Below are 27,693 nucleotides of genomic sequence, written 5' to 3'. Positions count from 1 at the left end.
GAATCTTCTCTCCTTCATTTCTGTGTTAATTAAGTTCCATATGTAAGTAGATAGTGCCAAACTCTCACACAATGGCTTAAGATTTGGACAATTGTCCTGTCGCGTTATAAAGATTTACTAAGGTCCTCAGCTCAAGTAAAGGACTAAGCTCTATTTCATACATGGAAATCAATATCTTAGGGGGATATTTATGAACGGTAGTGTCGATTATCTTTATAAAATGTTCTTTAATTCATAGCAACCAATGGGAACCAGCAATTCCTTGAAAGGCTATGTACACCTTTGTAAGCATTTTTTCTAAAATTAAATTAATGTATTATGAGCGTCTAAGCAACTTTCCAAATTACTTTTATTAATTGTTTCTTTACTTTGTAAGATACAGTTTCTATGTATCCTGTATACATAGAAACTGTATAGTTCTGTCTCAGCCCAATCCGTCACTTCAGCTGAACTGACGGCTCAGCTGAGAGCGATCAGTTATGTACTTAGATCTGATCCTTATTAGCTAGATCCTGTTTGTCAGAGACATGCAGGACCAGCTCTCAGCCGAGTCGTCAGTTCAGCTAAACTGACGCAGGATACATAGAAGCTGTATTTTAAAAAGTAAAAAAACATGTTTTAATAAAAGTGATTTTGAAAGTAGCTTAAAAACACAAAATACATTCAGGTAGTGAAAAAAACAGCTTACAAAGGTGTAGTTTAACACACTTCTATGAAGGGAATCTCCCCGTTTTGAAAATATATATTGAGTAACATTGAACCGATTTAGAAAAAAAACTGATATTCAAGGCTGGGCATTCACTTTAAGGCATATTTGAAAGTTGTATAATTTATAATGTGGGCACAATAAACGAGTTTTCCGAAAACTTTTTTTTAAAGCGTCTCTGTCACCAGTTTTATACTTCCCTATCTCCTACCTAATCTAATAGGCGCTGTGTTGTAGATAACCAATGTGTTTATTAGTGACAATGTTATGATCGTTTTAACATTAATGCAAATTTTTTATAAAAGCCCAACTGGGCGTTTTATTTACTTTAACCAAGTGGGCGTTGTAAAGAAAAGTGTCTGACGTTGACCAATCAGCGTCATACACTTCTCTTCATTCTTGTCCAGCTGTAGTCATAGCACAGCGTGATCTCAAGAGATCACATTGTGACGTCACTTCCTCCCGCAGGTACTTCACCGGAGCGACGGGAGAATGGCCAGACATCGCCTCCAGCCACCTCCTGAATTGTGGTAATTAAATTCCTATAACATTGGTCTGGAACTTGGATTGCACATCTATTTATAGTAGGTGTAGATCAGCACACTGTGGGAGGATATAGAGAACATAAAGGCTATGTACACCTTTAAAAGTGTTTGTTTTTTTAAATAAAAGTGGCAGTCAATGTCTTTGGTGCAACTTTATAATTAGTTTTTATAAAAATATATTTTTACTTTTTGAGATACAGCTGCTCTGTATCCTGTATACAGAGCAGCTGTATCATTTGCTAAGACCTGAATCTGTCAGGCCCACGAGACTGACGGGTTCAGTGCCAGTTTGTCCTGCGTATCTCTGACACGCAGGATTGAGCTGCTATCGATCACATCTAAGTTCATAACTTAGATCTGATAGATTACAAGCGGATCCTGCGTGTCAGACACACGCAGGACCCGCTGACACTGAACCCATCTGTCCCGCAGAACTGATATTTTCAGGTCTTAGCGAATGATACAGCTGCTCTGTATACAGGATACAGAGTAGCTGTATCTCAAAAAGTAAAAATAATTTTTTACAAAAACTAATTTGAAAGTTACACCAAACACAATGACAGACATTTTTATAAAAAAAAATAATCACTTTCAAAGGTGTACATAGCCTTTAAGGCTTACACTGGCTGGTTACTGGTGATAGATTGGGGATTATTGGAGTAACAGTCGGTGGCGGCATTACATGTCATTGCTAATACAGACAGTGTAATTAATGGCTGTTTCATTATGAGATCCAGCAAATGACAGTGTGCATGCTAAGAATATGTAGGGTTGCTGTTACTTTATTGTTGAAAGAAAACACTTTGAAGGTAGCTGAATCCTATTTCATAAATCATAGTCAAGACTGCGATGAAGGGACAATCATAGGGCAGACTAACACATTGTTGACAATAGAAGTTTGCCGGTATTTACCGAGTGCATTCCTTGATCACTTAAATTCATGGGGAAAAAGAAATGTTCCAGGCTCATGAGCTAACATTCTTCATAATAAAGTAGCAGCAGAAGTAGCAACATCAAATTTAGTGAAATTGAACTGTCAACGCTTCTAATACTAGTGGACCTGTCAGACTGTACAGAATAGGGACATTCATATTATAGGCTGACTCAATGTTCACAATACCAACATCCTCTGAACTTGTACCTCCTGCCTCACAGTATGAATAGTCGATTCTGACATATTATCATAAAAGCGATTGATCCTACAAATGTCTTGCATGTGTTATTAACCTGCAGTAGACTATTATATAGCTATGTGTAAATTAAAATCAATATGTAGTATAAATGTAAAAGAACTTAATGTTCATCTGTTGCTAGTTACCTAGATGTGCCCAGTAGAGAAAAGAAAGCATATGATTATTAATACTAAAGTAAGCTGCCGGCTGTTCCATGACCTGTCTAAAAGCAGGCTGCATAACACAGGGATGCATAGGGGAATAGGTCCCCTCCAAGGCATAAAAGTCTAGATAATCTTCTCTTTCATTACCTTTCTGAAGGGCAATGTGACCCACTGACTAACTACACGTTCCTGGTTGCTGAGAGTCCTGCACAGCTTTACATCCCCCATGCAGATCGGATATGGGGCCACGTTGAGTTGGGTCCCAAAATGGGTTCCCTCCATGGTCGGCCTTAGGTTCTCTGCTTTCCTATTTAAAGAGGCTCTGTCACCAGATTTTGCAACCCCTATCTGCTATTGCAGCAGATCGGCGCTGCAATGTAGATAAGAGTAAAGTTTTTATTTTTTTTAAAACGAGCATTTTTGGCCAAGTTATGACCATTTTTGTATTTATGTAAATGAGGCTTGCAAAAGTCCAACTGGGCGTGTTTAAAGTAAAAGTCCAACTGGGCGTGTATTATGTGTGTACATCGGGGCGTGTTTACTTCTTTTACTAGCTGGGCGTTGTGTATAGAAGTATCATCCACTTCTCTTCACAACGCCCAGCTTCTGACAGATCACGCTGTGTCGTCACTCACTTCCTGCCCCAGGTCCTGCATCGTGTCGGCCACATCGGCACCAGAGGCTACAGTTGATTCTGCAGCAGCATCAGCGTTTGCAGGTAAGCAGCTACATCGACTTACCTGCAAACGCCGATGCTGCTGCAGAATCAACTGTAGCCTCTGGTGCCGATGTGTCCTCGCTCGTCTGACACGATGCAGGACCTGTGAGTGACGTCACAGCGTGATCTCTCGAGAACACGCTGTGTCTGCAATGCCAGAAGCTGGGCGTTCTGAAGAGAAGTGGATGATACTTCTCGTCAGAACGCCCAGCTAGTAAAAGAAGTAAACACGCCCAGATGTACACACATAATACACGCCCAGTTGGACTTTTACTTTAAACACGCCCCGTTGGACTTTTGCAAGCCTCATTTACATAAATACAAAAATGGTCATAACTTGGCCAAAAATGCTCGTTTTTAAAAAATAAAAACGTTACTCTTATCTACATTGCAGCGCCGATCTGCTGCAATAGCAGATAGGGGTTGCAAAATCTGGTGACAGAGCCTCTTTAAGTTATATTGTTGTAATAATTTTTTCTACAAGAGTAGATTTTTTTTGCAGAACTTTATTCCAGGGAATGTAAAACTACTGCCATATAGCTCACTATTGTTCACACTTATATTCGAGATCTGTATTATTTCCATATCAAATAGATCACGAATAGGAATCTGTTTAATTCCATGGAGCCAGCGTCGGACTGGGGTTACTTGGGCCCACCAGATGATATGATTTTGTGGGCTCACCCTCCATCTATATAGAGCATGTCTACTTTTTATTTCATCATAGTCCTTGTTGTTATCATTGTACACACAGGACATATCATCAATAAGGTCTAATAAGTAATTTGTGAATCAACTCATGAGAAATAAACCCTAGTGGCAAGTGACTGCTCCAAAGTCTCCCCGTCAAATGGGGTTGTCTTCTGCTGGACCTTTAAGGCCCATTATTGTGTTAGATCCTGGGCCCACCGGAGGATCCTCTGGTTCTCTGGTGGGCCAGTCCGACCCTGCATGGAGCTGTTAACACTTCCTTACTAATGTGCAGCTGTATTTCTAGATCCATTCCGTGGGTTAAATATGCAGCATCCTACATCAGATGCAGTATGGCGGCATTTTCTCTCCATATAAGTCAATAGAAAATAGTGGTGAAAATATGGATGACAATGAAATAACAGCATTTTGCATTTACTCCTGGTATTGACCGAAAATATAGGCGGTTTTGTCAGCATTTAGCTTCCTATTTATCGTTTATAATAATCTGCAATATATACCGTATTTTTCAAACTATAAGACACACTTTTAAAGAGGCTTTGTCACCAGTTTATAACTGCCCTATATTCTAATTCTACCTAATCTAATAGGCGCTTTAAAGGGAACCTGTCACCAGCATTTCACCTATTAAACCGCCTATACCTGGTGGTAGTGGGTGAAAAATCATTTCTATATAACCTATAATTATCTTCTTAGTCGGCTCTGTAGCTTTAGTATTTAGCTTTTTAGTGTTCCCACACCGTATTCTAATGAGCAGAAAAGAGTCAGATCTTCATTTGAAAAGAGTCAAATCTTCGTTTTGAAAAGAGTCAAAACTTCATTCCTCAAGTCTTTCTGAGTTTACCTCGCCTTCTTACTTTTGATTGACAGCTCCTCGCCTTCCCCCAGCACACAACATCCCGCGCTTGTGCATTGATGTCCTCCTTTGGTGTGTGCACACAAAGGGACACCGGATTATTACGATAAAAGGCGCGAAACGTTTGCAGACCGTTATTTACAGTCGGAGGAGGAGTTTAGGAAAGGGGATAACGGCAATGAACTTTTTATAGCAGCAGCTAGTGAGGGAGAAGTAAAGTTCAATAGGTGAAATGCTGGTGACATGTTCCCTTTAACGTAGATAACAACAGTTTTTTGTTAAAAACTTTTATTTTTGACCAAGTTATGATCATTTTTAGTTTTATGCTAATTTGTTCTAAATGACCAACTGGGCGTTTCTTTACTTTTCACCAAGTGGACGTTGTAAAGAAAAGTGTATAATGCTGACCAATGAGCGTCATACACTTCTCTTCATTCATGCCCAGCTTGTTTCACTGCACAGCGTGATTTCGCGATATCACGCTGTGACGGGACTTCCTCCCACAGGTCCTTCACCATAGCCATGGAAGACTGAACAGACATTGCCTCCAGCCGCTGCAGATTCGGATAAACGTCCTTGCATGGCTGGAGGCGACCGGTAAGGGACCTGTTGGAGGAAGTCCCGTCACAGCGTGATCTCGCGAGATCACGCTGTGCAGTGAAACAAGCTGGGTATGAATGAAGAGAAGTGTATGACGCTCATTGGTCACTGTTTGGTCAGCGTCATACACTTCTCTTTACAATGCACACTTGGTGAAAAGTAAAAAAACAATTTAGCATAAAACTAAAAATGATTATAACTTGGTCAAAAATAAAAGTTTTTAAAAAAAACAAAAACTGTTGTCTACATTAAAGCGCCTATTAAATTAGGTAGAATTAGAAACAAGCTGTGAAACAAGCTGGGCATGAATGAGGAGAAGTGTATGTAGCAGTTATAAACTGGTGACAGAGCCGCTTTAAGCAATAAAAAATCTTGCAAAAAAGTGTGTGCGTCTTATAGTCCAGAGTTATAGACCACTTTCTTAAAGGGGTTTTCCACGACCAGACAACTGATGATCTATCTACAGGATAGATCATCAATATATGATCGGTCGTGGAAAACTCCTTTAATCATAAGATTTTGCCAATGCCACTGGGGATGATGGGGAAATTACATCAAGCATGCTAAGGACCACATGTACCTGCAGGGGGAGTAGGAGGAATAAAATATTCCCCCTACTGCAGATCAACAGGTATTACCCCTTCTTCTACCCTAAACCACCAGGGAAAAAATGTAAACCAATGTCATGGTCAGGCCTTGGAACAGGAGCATTGACGCACTATTAGATTTGTCGCAGGTCGCATTCCAAGAGTAATCTCCAATAGCAACCACTGGCGGCTTGGAGATGGTATTTCCGGAGCAAGGTACCAGAAATGATAATCAGAAGCATGGTCGTATAAATCCGAGGTCAGGGCTGGCAGAGTTCATGCAAGATCAATAGGTCAGGGAGCGATTTATTTATTTATTTATTTATTTCAGTTACTTATATAGCGCCAACATATTACGCAGCGCTGTACAGAGGTCCACTTTTTTACTGTCCCCATTGGGGCTCACACTCTAAATTCCCTATGGGTATGTTTTTGGGGTGTGGGAGGAAACCGGAGTACCCGTAGGAAACCCACGCAAACACGGGGAGAACATACAAACTCCATGCAGATGTTGTCCTTGGTTGGATTTGAACCCAGGACCCCAGTGCTGCAAGGCAATAGTGCAAACAACAAACACCTTCACAAATGGACAGGATCCAAAGAACCTTGTTGCTCAGGCAAAAGTGTGTCAGTTCTGAGCAAGTTTAACTAATCAGCATTTTACATTCATATGACATCAGTATGTTATACCAATGCAAAATCAGTTTTACAGAGACTTTTTTTTAAGGCTACAATGACTTCCATAGGGAGAAAAACAGAACATATACGACATCTGATTGAAAACGCTACATATTTTGTTATGTAGACTTTGTATGGAAACATAGTCAGGAATACACATGGACATGACTAAAGGGGGTTTTACACCGGGCAATTATCGGGCAAACGATCGTTCATAGAACGCTTGTTGCGTATTTGCCCTATGTAAACAGGGCAGCAATCAGCAGATGAACGGGCAAAGGCTCATTTATCTGCTGATCGTATAGTTTTTAAAAAACTGAAATATTATCTTTTGTCGGCAGCACATCTCCCTGAGATAAACAGGGAGACGCGCTGCTGACATGATAATAATGTATGGGGACGAGCAATCGGAGTAACGACCGCTCGTCCCCATACATAGCTCCGTGTGACAGGAGCAAATGAGTGCCGATCAACGATGCGTCATCGATCGACGCTTGTTGTACTGGCCAAATTTGGCCTGTGTAATAGGGCCTTAACATTGGCACCAGATGGGGAAGATATCAATATGGAGTATATGAAAACAGCATATACATTTATGTGCATGCAGCCTAAATTATAACAGCTAGAGATTACACTGCCTACAGTATAACTAGCACTAACCACACACTTCAATCTACTTCTTATGTCAGAATCAGAAAGTAAAATAATTACACCAGTCTATGTTGAAAGATAGATAGATGGATAGATTAGATAGATAGATAGACGGACGGACGGACGGACGGACAGACAGACAGACAGACAGACAGACAGACAGACAGACAGATAGATAGATAGATGATAGTTGTGTGGTACACCATAATCCCCCCCCCCTTCCCTCGATCCTAAGAAAGCTGTATAAGCACATAATTAATATGCAATATATAACATCAACTCACATTGCAAAGGTCAGGATAAAATATACTGTAAATGTAATTAAAACACATGTGCAATACTGAGAAGGTAAAAGCAATAAATTACAGTTAAGAGGCACCCTGGGGATAGGAACTTTGTGTGGCGCTGTGGTCTTAGTTGACCTCTCTTGTGAACGTAATGCCTAATAATTTGCTTATCAGTATCATCTACTTTGAAAGGGAAAGATGAAAATAATATACAGATTATCAGTAGGCGGTGGAGGGCATCCTATAATTATTGTCCATTATACTGGCTCTTCACTGGAGACTAGCCAATCCCTTAGGCATGCATAAACATACTTTTAAGTTGATTCCTGTTATTAGCTTATGTTTTCAAACTTGATTGTATTAGAATGACAAAGTAATTTATAATTGTGAGTGTAAGGACAAGTTGTGTGAGAGATATAATTTTGGGTAGCACATACAGTACTGGTGGCAATGCCAAGAATACTCTCATGGAATTTGCCAAACAATTGAAGTCCCAGCCCAGTTCCCAGCATAGAAGTGCACTTACCCTGCTGAGAATATATATGACGTCACCGTGTTTAAAAGATAATTCATCTGGTTGATCCCCTGTGCAGTCCCATAAGCCTCTGTAGAAGTTCACATAGTCTGACTCTTTTTCTACTGTAAGACACAAACCATGAGAGAAAGGAGAACATTTTCTATTGAGTTCCATTAGTGAATTGATCCACCTGAAACCCTGATCATCCAGACCATAGAATACAACAGGGGGGAAATTATTTTAAGGTTACTTGTTTCTGTTTGTCAAAAGCAAATCAGAAGCAAATTAAATATTTTCCCCAATGTATCTCAATGGAGGGCAGATCACAAGTGTATATGCAAATTGGCAGCCCTCAAAATGTGTGGATCATTTTGGTGACCGCTATTATCATACCATATAAAAAAATATATATATTCTACAACATTACTTTGCCAGAACTTATTATTTCTAAAAATTACTATTATTACTATTGTTATTAGTAGTAGCTATTTTATTTAGAGCCACTAGCACCCCTTGTGGCACTAAAACAACAAATTATGTTCTCTTTTTAGTTCTATTGCTATATCCATTGTGTCCTTTACATTGCATATGTTTTTTTTTACTCAAATTGAGTATTTAGTTGACTTTACAAATTCATAATCTGTATTATTTAATATAGTTAGCCTCTATACTTTTATTCAACATATTATTAGCATTTAGGCTGTTGTTAAAATGCAGAAAGGTTGAGATATCTCAGAAAAGGAATACAATCATATTATAGCCCTACCTGAAATAGTGCCAAATAAATACATATTTTTCAAGACAAATTTTATCGCCAAAAAAAGGGTATGACTATGGGGTCCAATGTTACCCCTACATATGCCAGATGTTTTTGAAACTACAAAGGACAACATCTGCATGGAGTTTGTATGTTCTTGTGTGGCTTTTCTCTGGGTACTTTTTTCAGTTTTTTCCCCACACTCCAAAAACTGATAGGTTAAAGAGACTCTGTGATCACATTATAAGTGCCCTATCTCCTACATAAGGAGGTGGGCGCTGTCAGGGGCGTAGCTAAAGGCTCATGGGCCCCGATGCAAAAATTCTTATTCGCCCCCCCCCGCAAACTTCTCATGGCCGAAGGTCCGCAGCTTTCAGCTGCATCGCTGGGTTTCCTAAGTGACCCAACAATGCAGCACTAGCAGCCGGGGGCGTCACTAAGGCTGGGTTCACACACCCTATTTACGGACGTAATTCGGGCGTTTTAGCATTGAATTACGTCCGAAAATGCGGCTCATAAGCGTTGGCAAACATCTGCCCATTCATTTGAATGGGTCTTACGATGTTCTGTGCCGACGGTCATTATTTTTTACGCACCGCTGTAAAAAGGCGGCGCGTAAAAAAGACGCCCGCGTCAAAGAAGTGCCTGTCACTTCTTCAGAAGTAAATGGAGCCGTTTTCCATGGACTCCATAGAAAAATAGCTCCAATTACGTCCGTAATGGACGCAGCGAAAGACGCCTGCACATGCCTTTACGGCTGAAATTACGGTGCTGTTTTCTCCTGAAAACAGCACCGTCATTTCAGCCGTAACAGACGCTGCCGTGTGAACATACCCTCAGGGCTTAAAATGTCAGGGAAATAGCCCCAATACATATGTGTCCGCCCAAAAAAAAGTGTGTATATGAGACAGCATAGCATATCTATAGCACTACGACCCTATAAACTATGGATAGGATTAGATACAGTGGCTCAGCAGACAGTATCACACATGATAGGATTAGATACAGTGGCATAGAAGGCAGTATCACACATGATAGGATTAGATACAGTGGCCCAGCAGACAGTATCACACATGATAGGATTAGATGCAGTGGCTCAGCAAACAGTACCACACATGATAGGATTAGATACAGTGGCTCAGCAGACAGTACCACACATGATAGGATTAGATACAGTGGCTCAGAAGGCAGTATCACACATGATAGGATTAGATACAGTGGCTCAACAGACAGTATCACACATGATCGGATTAGATATAGGGCCCAGCAGACAGTATCACACAAGATACGATTAGATACAGTGCCCAGCAGACAGTAACACACATGATTGGATTAGATACACAGCTCAGCAGACAGTATCACACATGATTGGATTAGATACAGGGCCCAGCTCGCTGACATTGCGTCTCCAGCGCTGGATCCAGGATAGGTAAGAATAATAATTTTGCTTCTTTATGTGTTACTGATTATTTTTGTGTGTTTGTGTTTTTTTTACAGGTTCGGTTCTTGGACTTCGGATTCGAGGACTTCAATGACGCCGTTTTTTTTATTCTCAATAAAATGGTTAATGAGGGTTGTGTTTTTTTATTTGAATAAAATATTTTTTCTATGTGCTTGTATCTTTTTAAACTTTATTATCACCGCCTTAGTAATGGCCGCTGGCTGATTGACAACCTCCATTACTAAGGCGAGGCTTAATGTTAGCCGGTGCAGAGGCTACACTAACCCCCATTATTACCCCGGTACCCACCGCCACCAGGAGTACTGGGAAGAGCCGGGTACGAACCAGTACCCGACCATCTGTAGTGACGGGCAGGCACCGGGGTGGCCGCAGGCTGGTAGTATTAGGCTGGGGAAGGCCAAAAACAGTGGCCCTTCCCACCCTTGTAATGCTGCCTGCTGCTGCTGTTTTGTATCTGGCTGGTTATGAAAATTGGGGGGGACCCCACATCGTTCTTTCCAATTATTTTTTATTTAATTTTTTTTTAAATGACGTGGGGTCCCCCCCATTTTTCATAACCAGCCAGATACAATAAAGTAGCAGCAGCCTAGTATCACCAGGGTAGGAAGGGCCACTGTTTTTGGCCTTTCCCCTACTGATAATACCAGCCTGCGGCCACCCCAGTGGCCGACCATCACTACAGATGGTCAGGTACTGGATCGTACCCGGGTCTTCCCAGCACCCCTGGTGGCGGTGGGTAATAAAGGGGGTTAGTGTTAGCCTCTGCATCGGCTAACACTAAGCCCCGCCTTAGCAATGGATGCTGTCAATCAGCCGGCGGCCATTACTAAGGCGGTAGTAATATAGTTTAAAAAAAAACACAAAGACATAGAAAAAATATTTTATTGAAATAAAAAAAACCCCCACACAGCCCTCATTAACCATTTTATTGATAATAAAAAAAAAGCTGTCATCGAAGTAGTCCTGGAATCCGACGTAGTCCAACGACCGAACCTGTAAGAAAACACACAAAAAATGATTAGTAACACGTGTGTTAGGCTTAGATACAGGGCCCATGTGTGATACTGTCTGTGGGACCCTGTATCTAAGCCTACCACAACGTAGGCTTAGATACAGGGTCCAGCAGACAGTAATCTTATACAGTATAAGATTTCTGTGTGCTGGGGCCCTGTATCTAAACCTACAGTGTGGTAGGCTTATATACAGGGCCCATCAGACAGGATCACACATGGGCCATGTATCTAAGCCTACCATGTGATTGGCTTAGATGCAGGGCCCAGCAGACAGGATCACGCATGGGCCATGTATCTAAGCCTACCATGTGATTGGCTTAGATACAGGGCCCAGCAGACAGGATCACACAATCTGTGATCCTGTCTCATGGGCCCCCTAAGCCTGCTACATCGTAGGCTTAGGGGTTGTACAGTCCCTAAACATTGATGGCCTATCCTCAGGATAGGCCATCAATAGCTGATGTGTCTCTCGGGACCCGCAAATCAGCTGTTTTGAAGGGGCCGCAGCACTCGTACGAGAGCTGCTTCCCCTTCATTTCACTACTCGCCCACACTGTGAATCGCCGACACGGATTCACAGTGTGACCGGAATGAAGTGACAGGAATGAAGACCCCGCCAGTCAGGGCTAACCTTACCTTCCTCTTCGGCCGCGGCGGGAGTTCTGTCGTCTCGATGCTGTGACGTCATGCGCTGCGCACAGCGCTTGACGTCAGGACCTCCGCTGCGATCCGGAACCAGGAAGGTAAGTAAAGTATGTTACTATAGTAACAGGGGCCCGTGGCCCGAGTTACTATAGTAACTTTTTATTGATGTGGTGCGGGGGGCCGTGGGCCCCCCTGGCTTCGGGGCCCGCTCGAAATTGCGACCGCTGCGACCCCTATAGCTACGCCAGTGGGCGCTGTAATGTAGGTGACAGCAGTGCTTTTTATTTAGAAAAACGATACATTTTTACCACTTTATGAGAGATTTTTAGCTTTATGCAAATGAGTTTCTTAATGCCCAACTGGGCGTGTTTTACTTTAGACCAAGTGGGCGTGTTTTACTTTAGACCAAGTGGGCGTTGTACAGAGGAGTGTATGACGCTGACCAATCAGTGACCAATCAGCGTCATACACTTCATTCATTTACACTGCACTAGCGATATAGCTATATCGTTATCTGCAGCCTCCTCATACACACACTATAACATTATTGCAGTGTCCTGATAATGAATATACATTACCTCCAGCCTGGACGTGATGTTTATTCAGACTCCTAACACTTCTGTACCGTCTCTGTGAGATTTACTGCAAGGCAAGCGTAATCTCGCGAGATTACAATGTAACCTGTCATTTCAAACGAGATTACGTTTGCCTTGCTATAATTTCACAGAAAAGATTCAGAAGTGTCAGGATTCTGAATACACATCACGTCCTGGCTGGAGGTAATGTATATTCATTATCAGGACACTGCAGTAATGTTATAGTGTGTGTATGTAGCTTAACATAGCGATATAGCTATGACGCTAGTGCAGTGTAAATGAAGGGAGAGAAGTGTATGATGCTGATTGGTCACTGATTAGACCAAGTGGGCGTTGTACAGAGAGTGTATGACGCTGACCAAAGTAAAAACACACCCACTTGGGCATTAAGAAACTCATTAGCATAAAGCTAAAATCGCTTCTAACGTGGTAAAAAGAGATCGTTTTTCTAAATAAAAAGCACTGCTGTCACCTACATTATAGCGCCGATCTCCTTATATAGGAGATAGGGCACTTATAATGTGGTGACAGAGCCTCTTTAAGTGCTTTCCTGTGAAATTGGTCCTAGTGTGTATGAAATTTAGATTGTGAGTCCCAATCCATGAGTGATGCCCATCTCTGTACAGTGTTAAAGAATATGTTGGCGCTACATAAGAAACAGGAAATAAATTAATAATTGTACATCGCTTTCTATTCATGAACAATGAAAATCTGGACAATTGGTAACTATGATAGGAGAGTATAAAAAAATCGTACTGCAGTGTATATACCTCTGAGATGGAACATTTTATTTTATGGCACAATGAATAAGCCTTTAAATAACAAAGTATGGTATGCTATATCTCTAACCTCAATCTATGGGGCTTCTTAAAATATACTGTAACTATTTAACCTTCAATTTTAGAAACAGTATTTCCCATGGATCTATTTATTATTTTAATAATAATTGGCAAAGAAATAAAAAACAACCAACAACTAAAGGTTATGAAAAAAAACACCTGTAAATGCACCTAGAAAATCTATATCGGAAAGACAGATATGTTGTCATTACTCACAGTTGGTACATAGACAGTAAATCTTTGCATAATAACCATGTTATTTTATTTATTTATAACCCTTAGTCATCGTTCACATCTGCGTCACGGTCCCGTTCTGTCTGTCCGTCGGTGCTTCCCGTCAGTACTGGACCCTGACTGAAACAAACGTAAACCATAGGTTTCCGTTTGCTTCACCATTGATTTCAATGGTGACGGATCCAGTGCCAATGGTTTCCATTTGTCTCAGTTGTGCAAGGGTTCCGTTGTTTTGACGGAATCAAGACCATAGTCGACTACACTATTCATTCCATCAAAACGACGGGACCCTTGAACAACTGAGACAAATGGAAACCATTGGCACTGGATCCATCACCATTGAAATCAATGGTGATGCAAAGGGAAACCTATGGTTTCCGTTTGTTTCAGTCAGGCTCCCGAACTGACGGGAAGCTCCAACAGAATGTCAGAACGGGACCCTGACGCAAATGTGAACGAAGCCTTACTTTTTTTTTAGGCCCATCATGTGTAAAGACAACAGACATTCAACATTCACTCACATTTATATACTTACAGTTGCATAGTGACAATGGATGTAGTGTTATAACTGCCATACACACCCTTAACTGATTGATTACTTAAAGAGGCTCTGTCACCAGATTTTGCAACCCCTATCTGCTATTGCAGCAGATAGGCGCTGCAATGTAGATTACAGTAACGTTTTTATTTTTAAAAAACGAGCATTTTTGGCCAAGTTATGACCATTTTCGTATTTATGCAAATGAGGCTTGCAAAAGTACAACTGGGCGTGTTGAAAAGTAAAAGTACAACTGGGCGTGTATTATGTGCGTACATCGGGGCGTGTTTACTACTATTACTAGCTGGGCGTTGTGCATAGAAGTATCATCCACTTCTCTTCACAACGCCCAGCTTCTGGCAGTGCAGACACAGCCGTGTTCTCCAGAGATCACGCTGTGTCGTCACTCACAGGTCCTGCATCGTGTCAGACGAGCGAGGACACCGGCACCAGAGGCTACAGATGATTCTGCAGCAGCATCAGCGTTTGCAGGTAAGTCGATGTAGCTACTTACCTGCAAATGCTGATGCTGCTGCAGAATCAACTGTAGCCTCTGGTGCCGACACGATGCAGGACCTGTGAGTGACGTCACAGATCTGCACTGCCAGAAGCTGGGCGTTCTGAAGAGAAGTGGATGATACTTCTCATCAGAAAGCCCAGCTAGTAAAAGTAGTAAACACGCCCCGATGTACGCACATAATACACGCCCAGTTGTACTTTTACTTTTCAACACGCCCAGTTGTACTTTTGCAAGCCTCATTTGCATAAATACGAAAATGGTCATAACTTGGCCAAAAATGCTCGTTTTTTAAAAATAAAAACGTTACTGTAATCTACATTGCAGCGCCTATCTGCTGCAATAGCAGATAGGGGTTGCAAAATCTGGTGACAGAGCCTCTTTAAAGAGGCTCTGTCACCACATTATAAGTGCCCTATCTCCTACATAAGGAGATCGGCGCTATAATGTAGGTGACAGCAGTGCTTTTTATTTAAAAAAACTATCTATTTTCACCACTCTATTAGCGATTTTAGCTTTATGCTAATGAGTTTCTCAATGGACAACTGGGCGTGTTTTACAATTGACCAAGTGGGCGTTGTACAGAGGAGTGTATGACGCTGAACAATCAGCGTCATACACTTCTCTCCATTTATTTCCTCAGCGCATAGGGATCCTTTTAGATCGCTGTGTGCAATCTTATACGAACACATTAACGATACTGAAGTATTTAGACAGTAAATAGACATTCCACGGGATGTCTATTCACAATCCCTGCACTTTGTTACTCTGTCTGTGGTAGTTACAGCAGAGCAAGCGTAATCTCATTGTAACCTGTCATTTACAGCGTAATCTTGCGAGATTACGCTTGCTCTGCTGTAACTACCACAGACAGAGTAACAAAGTGCAGGGATTGTGAATAGACATCCCGTGGAATGTCTATTCACTGTCTGAACACTTCAGTTATCGTTAATGTGTTAGTATAAGACAGCACATAGTGATCTTAAAGGATCCCCATGCGCTGACTAAATGAATGGAGAGAAGTGCATGACGCTGATTGGTCACTGATTGGTCAGCGTCATACACTCCTCTGTACAACGCCCACTTGGTCAAGAGTAAAACACGACCAGTTGTCCATTGAGAAACTCATTAGCATAAAGCTAAAATCGCTAATAAAGTGGTGAAAAATGATCGTTTTTTTTCAAATAAAAAGCACTGCTGTCACCTACATTATAGCGCCGATCTCCTTATGTAGGAGATAGGACACTTATAATGCGGTGACAGTGCCTTTTTAACACCCATTGCCTCACAGGGAGGATAATGTGTGGAGTTCTTTATGCTTGCCATCTAGGGCCAGAATAAAATGTTAGATTAAAATATACCACTTTCCATTTTGTGGCAAGCTTAAAAGTAATGTTTATTTGGTTAAAAGTGGAATCTAAGGAGTTAACTTAAAAGAAGAGAGTGGCATTAATTAGAAAAAAAAATTAATCCTCATGCCAAATATTTTGACAAGATACCATGTGTTTGACAATGGCAATCTGCATGTAAATTGCATCATTTGATTTTGATGGAAGCATAAACACAGTTGAGACTTTACCGCCAATCTAAGGTTGTTATAAGATCTTTAAACAGCAGGCCCGGTGGATTCCATAGCACTTTATAACCCACATTTACATATCATTAGCAAGTTCTGTGAATAATGCATAGATCAGGAATAAATTAAGTTGAAGTAACTTAGTATGCTAAAAACACTTTATAGACAGGTTTGCAAAATGAACGGTATTGATAACTGAACAATCGTAGAGAAAGTGGAACACTTAGCGATAAATCCACAGTTCTTCCACGTGAGAAAATTGTACCAATAAGTTGCTAACTGCACAATGTCAAGGAAAACATTCAACTTACTCTAAAATTACTTCAAATGTTGTCACTGACAAGCCCAAAAAATTTTTAATAGGCGAGGTCGAATTTCATGATTTTGCAAAAATGTGCTGCACCTTGTGGCTAAATAATTTCTGTTATATTCCCAGCCTTAAGAAGCAGTGTAATACTTTCAGGATAGGGAATATCTCACTAATGATGAGAGTGTTTGTAAGTTTCCGCTTCTTCCAGTGACTTCAATGTAGAGGTGAAGACACACGTACAGCTATTTCTCCAGTGGAAATATAGACTATGTCTGTGACATTGGTTGAGGTTCGCCTGCCCATTCCACCACTGATGTGTCTCGTATGATATGTTAGTTGGACTATTGGGATTTATTTGCAGGATCTTATTGGACATTATTTTTTTTATTTTGCCACATATGGTCTGCTTAAATATGGCACATTGAAAAAAATAAAAATACTTGACTTGTGGCATTCTGGAAGGAATGTATGCTACTTGCCAGGCTGTGATCTGCACTATATTAACCTACGTCGAGCCAAAGGCAAGGCTGTACACTAGTTTTGGCATTCATTTACTGTATTAGGGTCATTGGCCAAAAAGTGCAGGATCCATCTGACACAACAGTCCAGAATTAACTTTTTTGTCATCCACTAGGTTGCTTTCTTTCTTACTATTATCACGACTTGACTATAGAGCTCTTAGTTTTTCATGTTGGTCCAAATATACTGTTATATACTGAACAATGCTACATTTTATTTAATTTATATGAATGTGTAATCCCTAAAAACATAATTTAATCTAAACTATTCATGCTGGGATATGTAATGATGATAGTAAACGGCTCTCAAGATATCTTATATGATAAAAAAAATGACTCTAAATTTAATACATCACATATGTAACGTGAAATCATAAAGCTTCATAAAACAAAAAATTACATATGATAGAATTGTCAAATAACACTAATAAAATTTTAGTTTAAACTAAAATAGTCACTCAAAAATTCAACTAGACAAGACTAGATAAACCATCAACACCTGCTAAAGAGATGACAAGATCAAATGCTGATAAATTGAAAAAAATCTGTGAAAAGTCCAAGTTCAGGGGATATATATTAATAAGGCTTCTTGCAGTGGGGCCATCGAGTCAAGGTTTTCCTGCTATACACCTGTATACAGCACTACCACCTGGCCCCACTAAAGTAGAGAGTCCCGCAATATCACCATTGAGCCTTTTAAAAATAATGGATCCTTGACAGAAGCGCCATAGTGCACATACGCAATATAAATATAACTAAGGCCTCATGTCCACGGCCATGCCCGTAATCACGGGCCGCAATTGCCTACATAGTATGGGAGCACGGACCGTAAAAAGCAAAAGATGGGACATGTCCTATCTTTTGAGGTACACTTCTACGGCCCGGACACCTTCCCGTAAATAAACGGGAAGGTGTCCTTGAACAATAGAAGTGAATGCGTCCGTAATTGCGGACCATAATTGCAGTCCGCAACTACGGACGATTTTTACGGTCGTGTGCATGGGACCTAACTAGAAGAGTCGGAGTGTGTTCAACTATTTTAACAAAATATTTAGATAAATGTATAATTTTGGTATGCACTTCAACCATTACCATGTTCTGGCTCGCAAGGCCCCAGTGGAAAAAGTTTAAGAAGCTTTGACTTAGACATCTAAATACCATAACATATTTGTATTATATTATGTAACCCTACAATAAAGAGCACTAGATAATAAAGGTTGAAGTCGCAGTCTATGGCATTTTAAGTGAATAAATTGTAAGGTGACTTCATAGTGACTGACACTGGACAGAAAGCAGAACTTACAAGTGTTGTCGACATTTTTAGTGCCTTGCAGTGGTGACATACAATATGATGTGCTTACTTCCCTTCTGCAAAACACAAAGCGAGCCTAAACACTTATGGTAACCTGTTTCTGCTTTCCTGTGTGGGCCCTGAAATCAGCCTTTTGTTTCCTGTCCACATGTCACATGAGGAAAAGAATGAAACGGAACTTCCTGATCATGGTCTCCGTGTCCACCCTTCTTCTGACAGCAGGAGAGGAGTGATGTATATGGCACGTACAGCTGAGCGGGCGACCCAGACTACATTTCCTTACAGGACACAGTTAAGATAGGGCCATCATGCTTTTGCTTTTGCAGAGGTGCTAAGTCCTGATAAGAAACACATCTTCTGCTGTCCGGCATTGTGTAATCTGTCTGTATTATTAAAAGTACAATGCCCTTGAGTTCAGGAATACATATTGTTTGTAGGAAAACCTCAAATGTGTCACATAATATACAGTAAGAGTAAAATCATGTATTGATACCATTCTTTATTTGCTATTATTCTTCTACTACCAGGCTGTTTTATCTAATAATATTACACTCGGCCCTAATGGAGCTTACAATCTAATTTCCATAACTTATGCAGTTTTAGTAGAATCATTTGGAAGCCAGTAAAGGCTAGGTTCACAAATAAAGGATCTAGGGCAAGAGTGGAACTGCATCTCTAACGCACAAAATAAAACACAAAATATGGTGGATATACTGTATTCAGCCCTGACATGTTATTTTTATGAAAAAAAAAACAAAAAAAAACAATTGCTACCGTTGTCAGGGATCATTACTATGTATATTGTCTGAAAAATATTATCCTCACACATATGTATATACATTTCAGTTCTTTGTGTAATATACTGATATATATAACAAGTTCTTTGTTCATGTCGGACACACCTATGGAAGACACCGCCCCCTGGAATGCAAAGAGGAGTGTGCAGAAGAATGTACACGAAAACTTATAGCTGAGGAGCGAATAGAATTTAAGCAAGTCCCACATCTATAGGGAGGGGCATGTGTCTTCTCTGTGTGTGTTTCTTTGTTCTGAATAAAGTTCAGTTCCTCCTGACTGACATTGAAGCTGTACCTCAGACATTTGTGTGGTGTACTTCTCTCCAGGCATGCCTTCAGCTTTCAATTTAGAGAGGTGGTTATTCGGTGTGAAATACGGACCTGACATTGTGATTATACAGGTAGTCACTGCAACAGACGTCATGTTACCCCCTTCCCGCATGGGACATAGAACTGCATCCAGAAATTTCAATACAATCCACTCTATGGAGTGGGCAGACACCGGGGACTAGTGATGTCACGATACCAGAATTTGGACTTCGATACCGATACTTCGTTTAGTATTGCGATTTCGATACCAATTCGATACTTTGCCAACAGTAATAATAAAAAAAAAGTTCTTCCATTTTCTGATGTGATGATGATGAATTTAACCTCCACGTGCCTCACATTAATAGTAATTAACCCCATCATGTTTCTCGCTCATAATGGGTTAATGTGTGAGGTACATGATGGGGTTAATTACTATTAATGTGAGGCACATGGAGGTTAAATTCATCACACCTCGTGCCCCACAATAAGGGATAGAAAGCAGTTTTTATTTTATTTTTTTACAGCGTACACCTCATAAATGTTGCGAAAAAATTGTTGTGCAGGTTATTACGGCCGCGCCAATACCCAATATGTGTATATTTTATGTATTGAGACTTATTTTTAATGTTTTTTGTAAAAAAGGTGTATGTGTATTTTTTTAAAATTTAACATTACTTTGTTTTTACTTTATTTTTTAAACTTTAATGTACTGGCATATATCTATATTACAGTACATTAGCCTGTGTACTGATAGTACACAGGCAGTTGTTAGGACCTACCTAAGTAGGTCCTAACAGGAAATATTCAATGGACCCTGGGCTGTCTGCCCATATATGGTATGTCCCTAAATCGCGCCACAGGAATTCCTGTGATGCGATCCAAGGGGCATCCCCCCTTCTCATTTTCCCCTGAATGCTGTAGTCCGCTGTGATCGCAGCATTCAGAGGAATAACGGCGGAGATCAGAGGTTTCTCTGATCTCCGGCAGCGGGGCTGCGGCTGTGTAATACAGTCATTGCCCCGCTGCTGACAGGGAGCGTGCGCGCGGTCAGCATGAAGAGATGTGGCACTGCACTAATGAGCGGCGGATCAGGCACTGAAGAACATGGGGGTGTTTTGTAGTGCGCACGCCATGTTCTGTCTTCAGTGCCGCCGCTCATTAGTGCAGCGCCGGCCACATTGCATCATTCTGACGGCGCGCACATGTCAGGACTCAGGAACGGGGAAGTGACTGTATCACACAGCCGCAGCCTCGCTCTCATACATTCATGTGTTACTATACTGAGCTGTGCGGCAGCACAGCTAAGTATCAAAATACATGAAATAAAGGTATCGAACCGTTTGGGGATGCACAGTATCGAAACAGTATCGAAGTTTCGATGCATCATGCATCCCTACTGGGGACTGCAATGTTGAGGAGAAGAAGAGTGGCAGGTCAGAGAGTCGAGATGCTTTAGTAGGTAAATATAAACATTTTTTACGAGTAAAACTATGTTCAACACGTTGAATACATTGTAAAATGGAACTCCGGATCAGTAACAAAGAATCACAAAAAATGTCCAACATAAACCCAGCTTGGACCGAGGACCGAGATAAAGCCCTTGAAAATGCTAACTCCAAGTAAGCGTTTAGATGCCAAGAAGCACATCCAAGATCTTAGCATCAATGATACCCATTGCCCCGATATGTCTTAATTTTCAGTTTTAGGGACATGGCGATAAACGCTGTGGTATCATACTCCGGTAGAATGTTCTCGCTCAACTTCCCTGCTTCTAGACGTCTGTCCTCCTCTAATTTCCATGCATGGGCTGTATTCGTTGGGCCTCTCTTTTCTCCATTTCGATTGCTTTCTGCTATAATCATATGCAATGAAGATATGCATGGCCAACATTTAAACAGGCTGCAGATCAATTAGTGGTCTTAGGTTTATCTGATTTTTATCAAAGAAGACAGAACTGCGGGTCGATTGTCAGAGCCTGTGTCAAGTTGACCTTTTCACAAACGTCTACATTGCCAGTCCCCTGGGTTACTTGTTGTCCCCTGTCAGCCTCTGAATGGCAGAAGTCTGTTCTGTTCAAGCACAAAGTATACACAGATGTCTATATTACATTCTCATAGGTGTGACAGCGACTGCATGTTGTATCTATAAACTGTCCTTTACCGGTGACACTTCCTCAATGATGATAAGCTAATTTATGCAAGTAAATCTCCTTTGTGCAGAAATGAAAGCTAATTGAGTCATTACAAAGTAATTCAGGAAGGAATGCCTTGTATAAACCGGCTTACTTTAGAAATCCTCCTCAAGTATGTTTTGTGAATCCTAAATGGATCTAAGTAGCTTAGCTGCCACACAACATCCAGAACAGACAGACAACTTTTACAGACGGGAATAAATTAAACCCAGACAAATTACCGCTACATTGTAATCACCTGGAGCACTGCTTGAAGGAGCCGGGCTTATGGGTGTCTTCACTGGCTTCGATATCTCAGGTACGCTCACGGGAGTGTCATTTTCCTCTGAAACACAAGTTATTGAAACTGTGTGATAATCTCATTGTCCGACACATATAATGCAAGTCAATAAAATGCACAAAATGTACAAAATCAACACAAAGTCATAATAGCCTATCATTGAAACAATAGCTGCGTGTCATTCAGTTGGTGTTGGTGGAGTTCAATACATTGCTTCGCCTGCAACAATCCGTACAAAGGAGGGGAAGTGGGCAAGACAACAGGTAAAAGAACAAACAGCTGCAATGCAAACATTTTTACAACAGCCTGCCAATATGACTTAATCTGTTACTCTCATGGTGACAGAGTGGTTGGCCGCCCTTGTCCCATCAATCTTTGGCCTTCCTCATGAAATTGTCAGGGAGATTGACAACTTTCAAAAATGGAAACCACAAAGTCCTTTCACGTGGCCTCAAGGAGGCAATGTCTCCGGTCACTTAGAATCTATAGACTGCATATAATAATAGTAATAGTCCGACAATGCTTTACAGCATGCCAGACTCAGGTAGGCACTTAACACAGGATTTTAACTTAACTATCTATTATTGCACTAAGCGCAGCTCCACATTACACTGTGTTGATTTAATACTGAATGCCATAAGGGTCTTTGTCATCTGTTGTTTATAGGCACTGAGATATATTCCATAAATCTGTAAAGAAAATGCCCCCCATTTTTCCCTATTTTATTTAATGCAAATGTAAAATTATATATCTTTACCATTTTAGCAAAATAAAAGAATAGACTAAAAACATGTCATCCACTTAGTCCTGTGGTATGGTCTTATTTGGTGTGACCACCCTTTGCCTTCAAAGCATAAATCTTCTAAGTACACTTGCACGCAGATTTTGAAGGAGCTCAGCAGGGAGGTTGTTCCAAACATCTTGGAGAACTGACCACAGATCTTCTGTGGATGTAGGCTACATCAAATCCTTCTGTCTCTTCATGTAATCCCAGACAGACTCGATGATGTTGGGACCAGGGCTGTGGGGGCCATATCATCACTTCCGGGCTCCTTGTTCTTCTTTACGCTGAAAATATTTCTTAAAGACATTGGCTGTATGTTTGGAGTCGTTGCCCTGCTGCAGAATAAATTTGGAGCCAATCAGATGCTTTCCTGATGGTATTGCATGATGAATAAGTGTCTGCTGGTATTTCTCAGCATTGAGGACACCATTAATCCTGACCAAATCCCCAACTCCATTTGCTGAAATGCAGCCCCAAACTTGCAAGAAACCTCCACCATGCATCACGGTTCCCTGCAGTCACTCATTATTTTACCACTCTCCAGCCTATCTATGAACAAACTGCCTTCTGTTACAGCCAAATATTTCACATTTTGACTCATTAGTCTAAAGCACCTGCTGTCATTCTTCTGCACCCCAGTTTCAATGTTTTAGTGCGAATTTGAGTCGCTTGGCCTTGTTTCCACGTCGAAGTTATGGCTTTTTTGGTCGCAATTCTTCCATGAGGACCACTTCTGACCATACTTCTCCGAACAGTAGATTGATGAACCTGGGTCTGACTGGTTTCTGCCAGTTCTGAACTGATGGCACTGCTGGACATCCTCCGATTTCGAAGGGAAGTAAGCATGATCTGTCTTTGTTCTGCTGCACTAAGTTTCCTTGGCCGGCCACTGTGTCTACGGTCCTCAATGTTGCCCGTTTCTTTGTGCTTCTTCAAAAGAGCTTGAACAGCACATCTTGAAACCCCAGTCTGCTTTGAAATGTTTGCCTGGGAAAGAACTTGCTGATGCAGCGTAACTACCTTGTCTCTTATGCTCAGTCTTGTCACGGTGCACCTTTGACATGAAAGGCCCTGTTCACACTAAGTTTTTTGGCGCGGTTTTTCACATGGAAACTATGTAAAAAAACATCCGAAATCGCCTCCCAATAATTTCAATAGGAGGCGGAGGCGTTTTTTTCCCGCGAGCAGGAAAAAGAAGCGTCATGCCCTTTCTAAAGTCGTTTCCATTTCTGACCTCTCATTGACATTAATGGGAGGCAGAGAAAGTGTTTTTTGCTGCGTTTTTGCCTGTGGTGCACCATGGCAGTGGCCGAAAAACGCCGCAAAAAATGCTGCAAAGAGCGTGCAGGCAGGTCAAAATTCTTGAAGGAAGTTTGAGGCACATTTTTCTGCCTGAAAAAAACTCTGTGTGAACAGGGTCAAACTGTCTTCCACAACCTCACCTTTGTAGCAGAGTTTGGCTGTTCCTCACCCAGTTTTAAGCCTCCTACACAGCTGTTTCTGTTACAGTTAATGACTGTGTTTCAACATACATATAAAAATGATGATCATTATCACCTGTTTTGTATAATTGGTTACTCATACACCTGACTATAATCCTACAAAAGCCATGACTTTGTGCAAGTGTGCCTAGAAGAAATGATGCTGTTTTGAAGGCAAAGGGTGGTCACATTGATTTGACTTAAATTTCTCTTCTGTTCATTCACTATGTATTTTGTTAATTGATAAAAAAACTTACCACTTCTATTTTTGAAAGCATTCTTACTTTGCAGCATTTTTCCACAACTGTATAGGTTACTGTATATGTATATATACAGTAACATAATGGTAATGCTACATACACATAAATCCATCATAAGCCATGTAAATGTATCAGAGCAGCTGTATCATTCGCTAAGCCCTTTATCCGTCAGTCCCACGGACCTGATGAGTTCAGTGTCAGCTGGTCCTGTGTATCTCTGACACACAGGATCCATCTGTAATCTATCATATCTAAGTTATGAACTTATATATGATGGATAACAGGTGGATCCTGCATGTCAGGGACACGCAGGTCCCACTGTCACTGAACCCGTCAGTCCCGCGGACCTGACCTTTTCATTTAAAAAAAAACAGAAATGCCTTTCAAAGGTTTACATAGCCTTTAAGACTGATCAATACAAATGTCAGATAAGCTTACTGATACCCTGGGTAATGGCAGTAGGAGGTATACCATTATAGAAGGATCCATTTGATGTCCCTTTAGGCAGTTGGTGTGGCTGCACAGATCTTGCACTGACAACATGCTCTGGCAGGTCACGTGGTAAGAGCTGTGGACTTTGCTAGTATTGTTTTTATTAATTGCAAACTGATGAACTTTGCCATCAATTAATATTTGAACATGATGTGGCAATATTATTTGGTCTCTGTGGTATCTTTTAGACAATATATGACTAATATTTAGAGGTGTACTAATGAACACCTTTCAGCATAATATTAAAAACACCTGCCTAATATTGTATAGGTTCTTCTTGTGCCACCAAAATAGCTCTGACCCATCAAGACCTCTGAAGGTATCCTATGGTATGTGGCATTAAGACAAGAGCAGCAGGTCATTTCGTTTTGTAAATTGCGAGATAAGGCCTTCATGGATTGGACTTGTTTTTCCAGCACATCCCACAGATGCTTGATGAGATTGAGATTGGAGGAATTTGGATGCCAAGTCAACACCTTAAACTTTTTGTCAAGTTCCTCAAACCAATCCAGAACAAATTTTGCAGTGTGGCTGGTGCATTATCCTGCTGAAAGAAGACACTGTAATAAGGGAATAACATTGCCGTGAAGGCGTGTACTTTGTCTGCAACAATGGTAAGGTAGGTGGTACTTGTCAAAATAACATCCAAATGAATGTCAGGACCCAAGCTTTTCCAGCAGAACATTTTCAAAAAACAATGCATCCTGGTGCCATTTCTTCCCCAGGTAAGCGATGCACATGCAGCCGGCCCTCCACATGATGTTTCGGCAGTGGACAGGAGTCAGCATGAGCACTCTGGACGGTTTGTGGCTATGCTGTTCCCAAATGCTACAAGCATGATCTGACACTTTCCTATCATAGCCAGCAATCACTTTTTCAGTAATTTGTGCTACAGTAGCTCTTCTTTGGGACCCTTCCAGACCGGCTAGCCTTTGCTCCCCATGCGCATCAATGAGCATTGGGCGCCCATGATCATGTCGCCAGTTCACTTGTAGTTATACAAACCACCCTCGAGAACAGTGCCCCATGTGCTTTCCCAGTCTAGCAACACCCCTGCTGCTACCCCTAATTATAAAACAATGTGGAACATGATGACATTAGATAGAGGATTCTGTCATTATTATTTTTGTTATTCCCTGCAGGTGCTACTTCTTCACTTCTGAGCATAATGCCCTTATTGCAAACTTAAACCTATTTTTCATATGACTTTTTTAGCTGCACTTTGTATTGTTCAATAAAAATGACAGTTGTGTTGGGAATTGCTTGATAACAGTTGACCATGAATGGGCAGTATGTCCATATGGGACAATATATATTTCCTATGCTCATATACAAGCATATGCCCAAAAAACTGTTCCTCTCCCTGCACGTAATCAGATCTTTGGGACCAAATTTTAATAATCAGGATATAATTAATTAGGAGAATGTCTAGTACTTATAAAATGTCTATTATAACGGAAGTTCCGCTTTATGAACTATTCACACAGATCGGAAAAGTTGCAATTGTCAGTGTTGTAGTTCTGGAAACATATAGAGTACTAGAACTGGTTGCCTCTCACTGGTGGTGAACCTTTCAGAGAAATAGACCATGTCACTGCTATGGAACCATGGAGGTGAGGGGGGCATACTAAGATGATTGATTTCCCATTACCGCTTGGTTGGAATTGGTGTTTAGGATATGTAAAAACTGCACTTTTTTGGTTACAATAATTATTTTTTCAACCTTGATGACAATGTGACTGTTTTTTTTTAAATAAGGAGGTTACAATGTGAAATTTGTATAATAAGAGACTGTAAGATTTCTAATGTTCCTAATAAATATAAGTATATTAAGCATAAAATACAAGTAAAATACAAGCATACAAGTAATTAAATATAAAATACATTAGATTAAGGCCCAGATTTATTCTGAGAGATTTCGATCAATGGCACATTTGCATTGAATTATAAAGCCTTTTGTAGACACACAGACATTAAGTGGTTTTATAATAATGAATGATAGTTTGTGGGTCTTATGGATTTATGTGTGTACATATGTATGTATAAGTATGTGGGTCTCTATGCTCTTTTCTAACATTAAACAAAACCAGTTCTGCCATGTAAAACAATCCATCAAAGTGTGCAGATGGCTGCGGGGTTTTCATTAGATCGTTACCATGGAAATCATACTGAAAATCTGGAAGATTCTTACAAATAAGCAGCTTGTATTTACATGCCTCTCAGCTGCAATGTGGAACTCGTCAAGAAATTAACTTATTATTCCAAACACACTCGGTCCACAAAGCCAACTGGACAGACGAGCTGCTGCCATCAGAAACAATGGGCTGATAAATAAAAGTTGTATGACAGGTGAGTAGCGCATAGCTCGATACTGTTAATATGACCCTTTCACCGCCATAGATGCATGATTATAAAGCCCCAGATGTAGACGATATTAATTACCACCTACCCGCACCGGGGGGGGGGGGGATGTATAATGCGGGCTCACGGGCTGAACTTGCTTGATACGCTGCGGGTGTCAGCTGTGTATTACCCACCTTTTCCCATTTTGCCCTAAGACGATGTAAAAAAATAAACCGAATTGGTA

At 40.8% G+C, this 27,693-nt stretch overlaps 1 protein-coding gene across 1 annotated transcript in view; it reads right to left on the bottom strand.

The window, feature by feature from the left end:
• Window positions 1-27,693, bottom strand: part of SKAP2 (src kinase associated phosphoprotein 2) — a 226,835-nt gene that overhangs the window by 16,897 nt on the left and 182,245 nt on the right. Inside the window, exons 10-11 of the mRNA XM_075827261.1 lie at window positions 22,048-22,134; window positions 8,202-8,314 (exon numbers count right to left, since the gene is read on the bottom strand). Of these exons, the coding sequence (XP_075683376.1) occupies window positions 8,202-8,314; window positions 22,048-22,134 (200 nt within the window). The remainder of the gene's footprint in view (window positions 1-8,201; window positions 8,315-22,047; window positions 22,135-27,693) is intronic.

Source organism: Rhinoderma darwinii, chromosome 5 (assembly GCF_050947455.1).
Source record: "Rhinoderma darwinii isolate aRhiDar2 chromosome 5, aRhiDar2.hap1, whole genome shotgun sequence".
In the NCBI taxonomy this organism is placed as follows: Eukaryota; Metazoa; Chordata; class Amphibia; order Anura; family Rhinodermatidae; genus Rhinoderma; species Rhinoderma darwinii.
Note: the sequence above shows the minus strand (reverse complement) of the source record. Positions and strands in the feature narration are given on the sequence as shown.